At 37.9% G+C, this 11,257-nt stretch overlaps 1 protein-coding gene across 1 annotated transcript; it reads right to left on the bottom strand.

Annotated features, from left to right (window-relative positions):
• Positions 1-4,085: 4,085 nt before the first annotated feature.
• mdfic2 (MyoD family inhibitor domain containing 2) lies at positions 4,086-8,631 on the bottom strand. The gene is made up of 3 exons (XM_062442135.1): positions 8,535-8,631; positions 6,436-6,648; positions 4,086-4,333 (listed from the first exon to the last, which is right to left on the bottom strand). Exons 1-3 carry the CDS (start codon positions 8,629-8,631, stop codon positions 4,086-4,088), a joined length of 558 nt encoding a protein of 185 aa, XP_062298119.1.
• Between the last annotated feature and the right edge of the window lie 2,626 nt (positions 8,632-11,257).

Below are 11,257 nucleotides of genomic sequence, written 5' to 3'. Positions count from 1 at the left end.
GATGAGTAAACCCTTTCTATTAAAACCCTCTATTTTAAAAGCAACTATTAGCAAGTGGAGGTGAAACATTTTCAAAATGTTTCAGTCTGGTTTTCATAAAATAACAGCACTGAAAAAGCCTCTCTCAGAGTTGCTGATCATTTCCTGACGAATGCAGACTAATATTTGTTGTGTGACTAAAATGCAACTTTCAGCACAAATGATCAAAGGATTATAATTAAAAGATGGACGGTTTGGTTTATTATCTCTGTAGCTGCTCAGGCCTGTTTTTAATTTAGCCTTTCAAACAACTTTCAGTCACTAATCGTAAATACTGCATATGCACAATATTTCTCGACTATGACGTGTTTTAAGGCTCAGTTCTCAGGCCAATATAAAAATACTGACCAATATGTCATTTGCACAGATTAGAGTTGATGATACTTTAACAAATTCTTGTTACTATTTGTACAGAGTGTGGACAGCATTCAGGAGAAACATGCTGTTATTCAACATGTTGGACATGGTGGATTTAAGGCTTCCTTAAATGTCCTTTCCTCAAAATTTAAATACATTTTTGAAGCTCACATGTTCTTTTATTAAGACTGTAAAAGATGCCTTGATTCAACTGTAGTTTTTTGCAGTTAGGTAGACCTCTATATGTGACCACCTCATTATCTCTATACTTGGCACATGCTGTCATAATTTTCTTTTGTTCATACTGCCACATTCAATTATTGTATCTGATGGAGCTATTTGCCTATCTGAAAGTCCTAGGTGGTTAAAAACACATGCAAAAGTTGTGATTGGCATGTATTGCAGTAGTAATTTGATACACACTGATGATTTTCTTACTTGAGTATATGTCACTGATGTGTAGCTGTTATTTTCATTGTTATTCAGTATTAATTAATATGCCCAAATACCTTTTCTCTCTTATACCAAAGGAAATATGTAACTGCAGGGACTGCAGTTGAAAATTAGCCAAGATGGCTAAACTGGCCAGAAATGTTTATTAATCTGCACTGGCCCTGTAACTTTAAACTGAATAAATAAATAAATGTGATCCATGTGAGCTAATTACAGTGTATAATAGCTCAACTGTAATTTAACTTTAGAAGTTTGGAAAGAAACACAGGATCTGAACAAATTAAAATAATGAGGTGTATGTTAATTTAACAGTTACATAAGCTTCTACCAAAAAGTTTTGAAGTTGCCTTTGCTCAATTTTAAACCTTACACAACATATACAGTGGCGTCATTGATGCCTTTTGTTTATTCTTGTTATTGATGCCAACGATTTTGTCTGTAAAAAGAATATTATACAAATGCATTTAATACCCTGATTCTCAATATGATACCATACATGTCATAGGTTTAGAAAATCCCTGCTGTGAATTCCAAAGCAAAATGATATTTATGGTGATGATGTGATGATACTAAGACACTGGCATGAACATACTTTATAAATATGTATTGATATACAGTATACTTGCACAGAGCTGCTATGTGGCCATTTTCAGTTTGAAACACTGTATAATGTATTTGAGGAGGAAATGCCAATGATATTTTATGTCATAACATTAAATAATTAGGGAAAAAAACATACTTGTAGTACAGATCTAAGAAATACAGTGAAATCAAAGTGAAGCAGCACTCACACAGTCTGCTGACTAATTAATTCCTCTGGTACAGTGGGAGACGATTCTGTCCTTTTCAATGGTAATGGTGACACAAAACTTAAAAAAAAAATAAATCTCATTTTTGAACTACTGAGCTGGATTGCATATAGTGCAATAATAGCTCATGGTCTGTCTGAGTTATATCTGCAGTTCTGATCAGTATCTGTGCTTTTGTATGTCTCACCACTGAGTAATATTACAGTAAACAGTGTATGACTGTAGCAGGAGATGACTGTGCTTCTAACAACCGTGCTTTAATAGTCTCCTTGTTTGTAGAGTGAGCCTACTCTCCTGGTCTCCATATGTAATGGCAGAAAACAAATGTTTGGTAATTGAACATAATCTAGTAACACTGTGTTGTACGCCTCCACACTCACACTGACCTCTCTGAGAAACAGATGATGCTTAAGAACAATGTTTTCCTGTATACCGTTCTCACACTGACATAGCAGCCATGCTCCTGTGTCCATTTCCCATTATGTGACAAGGACATATTTCAGACTGAAGTGATCCAAACAGTGATCTACCACTTGAGAGAACTGTCTTTGAGAACAGAGGTCGAGGGGAGCGACAAGGACGAGTGTCCTACAAATGCCATATCCAACAGCTCCTGTGTTTCCAGTGGCACTTGAACTGAAATAGGCACGCTCAACAGGGGACAGGCTTCAAGATTTTTTTTCCCATACTTCAGAAAGACTATCATGTTGAAGCTTGAGTGCTTGTTGGCGTGTCAGTGTGTATATCAACAGAGCAGCGCTGGAATTTGCAGGCCTCAAGGCCAGTGTATTGTTTGTGATGACACTGCTCCCTCGCTGCATAGTGATTTGGTACTGTACAATTGAAATTCAAAACTACACAAGCCTTCAAGACTTTTAGGTATTCATTCATTATCTACAGTAGATGGTGTGTGTTACAGCCATGGTGTGAGGTTTTAGTAGGAGGAAAAAATGTATATAAAAAGACAATTTGGGATAAAACAATCAACTATAAATACCTAAAAACATGGTTTGGATGAATACCTATTAAGATTGTGAACTAACTAAAACCTTTGTAGAGAAAGTTTCAAACCAAAACTATGTAACTACACATGCTACATTAGTCACACGTCCTATAAACATTCAAAGCTACTATGTAACTGTATAAAGAGGAAATTACCCATTCTTTTTTGTATAAATGATGAGATAAATTCATAAGCACTGTTGGGCAAGTCACTTTTAATTGCAAATACAATCAAATACTTATCACTTATTGAAAAGTAGTTGCATTACTTATTTAATACACATACTCAATAGCAGAAATAATAATTTACATTACTCATCACATTACTTTTTTCTGCTTAACCCAGCTCTGTCAAAGGTGCCTTTAAACATCTCCAAATCTCCACACCTACATGTCACGTCATGTCTCGTCTCATCTCTGTCATCTTGTGTAGACGTGGAAAATGAGACATTGTGGTTTAACAAGCAGTCAACTTACAGGAAGTGGCTTTTTTGGCTTAATGCACCATTCATGGATGTATAATAAGAAGTGGATACAGTGTTGGAGGCGGGGCCCCATTCATTCCTGTGAGAGTTGTTCAGTGCTGCATGAAGCCAAAAAAGCCACTTCCTGCTGCAAAGAAATATCCAGATAAAAACATACTGTGCACACTCTATAGGCTACATACGCCCATGGAGCATGCTAACTGCCAGCTGAGATGGCTAACTTCTTGTTTGGCACCCTCGCTAAGTTGAATGAGGATAAAATTAATTAACCATGCAGCTCTTCTAAACTTTCAAACAGTGATCAGACCAAATGGATCAAATTCTGATTGTGAACTACTTCAACACTTTCTATGATTGTATTATATTAACTATGAGAATTATAATACACTATTATCCTTGCAAAACAATATCAGTAAGTGACCAGCAATTATGAAGTATTATGATACCTGGACTTAAAAGCTTATAACTATAATTATACAGTGCTATAAGCAGATTATAATTCACTCAAAGTGTGTCATAGAAAGTGCTACCAATTATTCATTCATTAACAATATGAACATGATGCAAACTAGCATCTCTCACAGCAGCAACCAAGCTCTTCTGGTCCCAATCAAAACAGTTACCAGCGTTCATAATCTATCTAACTATTAACTAATAATTCATTAACCATTATATTTTACTGATATGACAAGTCAAAATGTCATGAAAAAGGTCAATTTCATACGATCAGAAGTATGAACATATATCCAGAAGATCACATGCTGACACAGACTGATAACATACCTGTATATCATTTTCTCTTAATATCAGAAATGTATGCATGTTATAGCTTTAATTTTAGAGGTTTGTTTGTTTAGTTGAAGCCCTTGGAAATCTTTCACTGATACAGTCTCAATACTGATCTTTGATGATCCTTAAAGGGATTACAGGGGGTTTGGTACTAGTGATAGCATATTTCTGAAATCTCCATAGCCAGCTCCACACAGTCACTTATATCATCACAGGAACTGAACAGACCGCAGCCAACATCTATGTGAGAGTCATCGTCACTGCTGGACGCAGAGTCCATTGTGCTGACGACCTGTTTGTAGCTGGGACAGCAGTGGATCCCGCAGGAATCGGGTATCATGTGTATCATATCGTAGAAGCGACAGAAGAGACAACTCAGGACGATCCCTGCACAGTCAACTGAGGGAAACACACACACAGTCAGGAAATATATTCAAAATATTGTTTTATTCATCATTAGAGCATTTTAAAGTTTTTGTTGTTTTCTTAAAAGCCTGCAAACCACTTTTGCAAAGACGCCCTTAAAATGACATGTGAATAGCATGTTAATACTATCTCCAGACATAAATAACTGTGTTGCCGTTAGAAGTGCTGGTCTTCACTTACATCTTATAACCTTTTAAAAGCCTCCTTTCCATCCTTAGCACATGCATAATTTAGGAAATCATGCCTTGCTCCCTCACAGACAGACAAACAAGAATGCTGTTAGGAGACGTAATCAATTACCAAAGTCTCTCCTGTATACTTTGCCAGGAGCATTTCAAAGTGTGTTTGTGGTTGCACGGAAACAATGTGCTATGTGTCTTCCCAGCACCCTTTGCCAAACGGTGCCCCCTGGGTGCTATGAAGCATGAGATCATCAAATGACACTGACCATGAGCAGACAGTTACTCACTGCAGATATATTGTAGGAGAGTCCTTATGACTTGTGTTTGCGAAGAATTTAGAGAACACATACCTCCACCAATGCTGCACAAGCCCCTAAATTTGTCATATTAATGCTTAGAAGCTTTTTTTTCTCCTGGATCTCCTTCAACATACTTGTGTTGGCAGACAATCTTGTTGATTTATGGAACATGACTTTCATGGAATTGTCAGGGCTTTGAACAGCAAGGATGAATTATCCAAAATTTCAAGTTAGTCAGACTCATGACCACTGACCATTCAGAATTATCATGTGACTGTACCGCAGCCTTTAGGGAAATTGGCATCACATTTTGCAGGATTGCTCACTAGTACAGTATATCTGTATGTGGCTGCAATCGCATAATACATACACAAGTTCTGTTGGTTCATGTCAGTTCAGGTGTAGCAGAATTTGGAAACCAATATTATCAGTAACGTTTTTCACTGACATACAAGTACCACATTTTAGATTTTAGATTATTTCATGATCAGATTAAACATGTTGAGGGAAAGGTAAGAAGTCTGTTGAGTGCTGAGCATAAAATTCAAGAAGGTGCCCTGAACCAGGATAAAAGAAAAATCTTGTTTGCCTTGTGGTTCAGGAGTTTGAAGAGACAAGGAACAGAGATAGTGACACCAGATTGATTTTAGCTAGCATGGATCAGACCATACAAGGTAAATTACCTTTCCTTTCAATGAGAAGGAAGGTTTTAACAACTTAATAATACAATACTGGCCCACATAAAATCCAGTTAAGATCAACAACATAAAACTACAGAAAAAATATACTATTGTGATTCACTGCAGTGAATACATATCTGACTCGGTTGTAGCCTAAATATACACTAGGAAGGAGCAGCTGCTCTTAAAAAAAAAAGGAAAAAAAGGCTTGCTAATCACATTTCTGCTGAAATTGTAATGCACCTCAGACAGTGTAACACTATCAATCCTATCAATCCTTATTCCACACCAAAAAAACAATAGAAAATGTGACTTTACCAACAGGTTTTTAAAGAAGACTACACATGATATAAGGAACAGACCAAAGTTTTTGCTTAGGAAGGCAATGAGATGTGCTTATAAATATCTGATCAGTGCCACATATTAATTGCCATAAGTTATTATTAGTAAATAACAGTAGTGCCTGAGAAGATGTGTAATCACTTGTATTGCTGCATCCACAGCAGCGATTCTACTTTGGTGGCCATTTCTTTTGCATTATTCTTTCTTTTTTTTTGCTGCACTTTCAGTTTCTAAATTATTCACACATTTTCATAATTGATTATATGAACTGCATTTAAGCATTCTCACAGCATGGTGAAGTATAAAGCTTGCAATTTGTCAAATTTTTTATTCTGTCTGTGGTCTGTGGCATTATTATTATTCTGCATATTAATCTTCGTTTATTTCATCAGTGAGAAAAGCTGTGTTTGGATGAAAAAGTTAATTTTATAACTTTGTACTGAGGATTTAACACATGATTTTTTTTTTTTATTCCTTACATAATTTTAATGTGTGTTTATCTAGAATGGTTTGGCAGCTGTGTGCAGTTAGAGAGCATCAGACTGGCGTGATGAAGTGCTGGTGTCACTAACCTCCCATGTTGCTCTGCTGAGAAGAAGACAGAGAGTCTGCGCTGGAGGATGCTGCTGATCTCCTCAGGTACGTTTTCAAAGAGAATAGAGGGGAAGTGGAGCTGTCACACTCTCTGGGCCGAACGTCTGCGTCTCTACTGGTCTCCCCGGGCTCAGTTTCAGCAGTCGTGCCAAGTCTCCAATCACAGATTTGAGCCTCCCTTTGGATCCTTTCTGTGCAAGAGATGAAATATTATCTAGTGACACATCAGTTAGCAGCAAGTAAAATCTGATTGTTTGAATTTCCAAAGACCACAACCTAAACACCTAAAAATGAATTACTATAAGAGCACAGAGGAGTGAAGACAGACACACAATAGGAGATATGAATATGATACAATGCCTTGCAAGAGATTCTGGCTTGTGTACAGCATTGAAACACTTCCAACTACTGGCTGTGTAGTGGAGGATCATAAAAGTCAATATTACCTTTTCATGCCAACATAGTGTCTCTCTGTCAGCATAAAGAGCTTTTAAATCAGCATTTATACCATCACAGTACACTAAAGCTCTCCAGTGAAATCTGATTTTTCAGACTATTTTCAAGGTAAGTGGCTCTGAATGCAGAGTGAACCACCACACTTATTCAATGTGAGTGATACAGAGAGATAAATGACGCCCTTGTAAAGAAAAAAAACAAAATATTACGGTAATTAATGCAAAGAAAAAGAAAACAATACAAATACAGGCGTTGTCATGCTGTTGTTCAACATAGAGACACGTGCTTCTTCACTCTCGCACAGAGTTGGGTGAGAAGATCGATGACAATATGTCTGTAAGCTAAATAGAAGCTGCAGCTGGGACGCACTAGCATTAAGACAGGAAGAAGGTGGAAACAGCTGGCTCTGGGCGGAGGTAAAAAACAAGATTCTCGGAAGTCACTGGCCAGGCCAAGAAATAGCTCATCGTGTAACTCCCCGTAAAATCACAAATTGTTGTTTTTACATTTCGTTTTCCGTTTTCTCATACTGAAGAGATTTCCAGAAAATCAACAGAGCGAGGAGTCAGGCTGTGAACATTTCTAGAGCGCAGGAGCAGATCTGTTTGTTAACACCCTGATTTAAACAGATATTAATGAATTATTGCGCTGGCTGCAGTCTGTTTACTTTTTCACCACCTATTCAAAATGAATTATTCACCATTCTTTTCTCTGTTTGATTTAACATTTAATGCCTAATGATTTATTCACACTCTGGACACATTTTTGAAAGTAGAATAAACTGTATTTGTCTTGCCTAAATAGTTGAAAGAGAGATACGAATGGACATTGCTCAGGGCTGTATTGGCCATTTTAAAGATTTTATCACCTGTTTTGTTTTTTAATACCTATGAAATAAAAAAAAAGTTCAGAATAGTCTCCCATATTATCACCTTCTGTCAGCTTGAAATCTCCTTTCATTTCTCATTAGAGCTATCTGTGTTTTTATCCGTCATTTCTTTAGCGAATGAATGAGAACAGAATAATTAGTATTTTAAATACAACAAGTAAACTTCAAAATCAGTGGCAGTTGCATGCATGTATGTTTGAGCTTAGAATCAGGGTGATGCTCCTAGGTTATCTAATGAATTAAGTAAGCAGTGCAGCTGGTCCGTGCCCATGACCATTAGCTGATAGAGAAATAAGGCCTGCAGGCATTCTATGCATTTTTCAGGTTTTGTTCCAGTGTTACACCAAGCCGCACTTACTCATTAGACACTAGAGTTACTCTGAGCAGAGGATCTGAGGATAATTTACTTTCATGTTTTTAATCAAATTGCAAACTCGGAATTTTGCAGCACATCAGAGCCACCGGACAGAAAACATCTACACAATTTAAAGCGTAGTATAAGCAAGCGACTGACAGAATCCATTTGTTTTGTTTCTTAAACATGTGATTTGTCTGGGAAATTGTTCAAATAAACTTACAACTTTTTTATAATTCACACTTCGCAAGTACAAGACTCGTGAAATTGCTTGAGTATCGAGAACAGGTTGCAGGGTGCCCGAAACTGACATTATGACAAGAAACACAGTGACTCAATTCTTCTCCACAGACCTGAGTCATATTAGAAAAACTCACCTCCACTTACCCACGCAGAGCTCTCTTCAGCAGCGCTTACTCTGCCTTTGTCTTTCAGATCAGCTCTCAGAGTCATTTCATCTGCCATCTGGTCCATTGCATCACAAATAAAAAATGCACTTAGTATGACAAACCTGATTACCTCAAGCCAAAAATATGAGGCTCTACACAACAGAGGCCAACATGAGTTAATGTCTAACACAGCGTTCACCACAGCTCGGTGTCTTCATGCTCTCGTCAGCCTTCAGGATTAAGTTCTCACGCAGCAGGCTGGGACATACTGTAAGTCTTCTCCTTCTGGCCGTGGAGGCAACTATTTACCTCAGCAAAGCAGAGAGGGGAGCAGCCAGGACAAATCCTTTACATTGCACAGGGTCAATTTGGCCTGCTGCCCGCTGTAAGCCTCTCCAATGTTCCAATGACGTTGGCAAAAATACTGGAGATCCGCTCCTATCAAAACATCAGCGGGACAAAGTCAGCAAAATTTTTATTAGTTTGAGTTGTTTCCCCTTCTATGAAGTGATAATACAGAGCATCATATACTGAAAGGAAATATCCCATAAAAAACATAATTCCCTATAATGCATTACTGAGCAATCCAGACACTATAAACATATTTTAGAATGTAATAGCAATGTGATTGTGGTGGAAAATACAATATCAAGTCCCTGTTTGCAGACTATACTAAAATATTTGGAAGATACTCATTATTGTACATACATAATATAGCACGTATGCACACACACCACACACCATCTCTCTCTTTTACACACACACACACACACACACACACACACACACACACACACACACACACACACACACACACACACACACACACACACACACACACACACACACACACACACACACACACACACACACACACACACACACACACACACACACACACACACACACCAGATATCTCACTCACTCCTTCAAGGCTGCTGAACATATGCATGAAGCAGCAAGTGCCAGTTTGTTTGTTGGGGTGAAACATGCGGTGAAACATGGATAGCGAGCTGCATTCAAATTTCTGCGAATACAAGCCAACCAATTTACTCTAATTAGGCTCAACACTAGAGTTGCATTTTAATAGACGCCCTGCTGTGTTTGCATATGTTTAGAGAACAAGAGCCATGCTAATTGAAAAATTAAGATGTGAGAGTATTTGTCTGCTGGGTTCCCACTATGCCGCGCTCAGTGTAAATATAACTCCTGAAGAGAACTTACACAGAGAGTTTCTATTTCTTCCTCCGCCTCCTCCACCACCACCACCACCTCTTCCTCATCCTTTCATTTTCTTTGTGTTATGATAATGACACCACATGATGGAGAGAGAAAAAAGAAAGCAAAAACACAAACAGGCCTACAGTGATGACGCGACAACAACATATCCCCGCTCTGCGGTCGTGTATTGTCTCACTGACACAGCAGGTTTAGCTTCATTGGTCAACGTCAATCAAACCGTCAGAGAGGTTCAGCGGGTTACGTGGTTAATTTGGCTCCCATGGAAATGTGCTGTCGGCGAAAATGAACTGTGCGGCCCCTGCGTCTGCAGAAAAGTCGCATTGGCTGACACTCCACACCATTAGAGATTTCCTTAATATAGAGCAAAGTGACAGCCTGAGATCAAGTTCAGGTACAAATTACACTACATCTAAGTGACAGCTTTCTGACCCCCCTTCACTGCACTTTTAGTCCACAGCATTATTTACAGTTGTAAACATGTACATAAAAGCTTCTCCTCACAGCTGCAGTCTGGTTGATTTTATGTGCTGTTTGTGGCTCAGGGATGAAAATATTTCTCAAGCTACTTTTAGGGAGCCAGCTTTTTTAATGCCAAGGCAACACAAATGAACCATTAATAGCAGTACTCCACTAGCAGAACATCACATTTTTAATTACTCTTTACATGTAGGCTGAAGTCTAATGTCCAAATGTCACTGTTAACACAAGTAAGTCATACAGTAAATGTATCCACATGAAAAACAATGCCAGGAAAACCAATAATGTTGTTATTTCATATTTGCCTCTAGGCTACCACAACTTCTTTAGCACTAGGAACTTGACTGTCAAACAACTGATTAAGTTTACACAGTCAAGCCATTAAGAATCATACAATTTGCTCAAAGTAATTTAAATAGCTCCCAATGTAGTATCTTAATGTTATTGCACATTTATTTAATAGTACTGTATTTTTGTGTGTGCAGGCAAACCTCTTGCACTACTCTTTGAGTGTTACTGTAACATACAGTACAGTAGGTCACACTGACATTTACTGTAAGCATGCCCTCTTTAGAAATGACAGGCACTCAGTTTTTAGTAGAATGCTAATATTGTTTTTTAAAAGGCTTTTAATTATTATGACTGAATTTACTGCATGGTGTGAAATAGTTCCCAAAACAAAACACAGTGTAGTTCTAATTTGTGAAGTGTGAAGTAATTTGCAATTTGTGACGCCTCCAACAAACCCGTTATTGTAAGCCCTGTTTCTATGAGCTCATTGTACTTACGAGAAATCTTACATTAATGCAGTATTGAGGCATAATTTCTCCGGCTCACCTTGAAAGGACAACTTAACATTTGCTCCATGCATGTCTGTGGTCTTGGCAGGTGTTTCATGAAACCAAATAGATTTTTTTTTTTTTTTTTTTTGCGGTTTTAGTTAAATGTCTTAGTTTGTTAAACATGCTGCCTGTGCAGAGGCCCCCTTTGCC

This window comes from Scomber scombrus, chromosome 3 (assembly GCF_963691925.1).
Source record: "Scomber scombrus chromosome 3, fScoSco1.1, whole genome shotgun sequence".
NCBI lineage: Eukaryota > Metazoa > Chordata > Actinopteri > Scombriformes > Scombridae > Scomber > Scomber scombrus.
The sequence above is the reverse complement of the archived record's forward strand: the minus strand, read 5'-3'. Positions and strand labels throughout refer to the sequence as shown.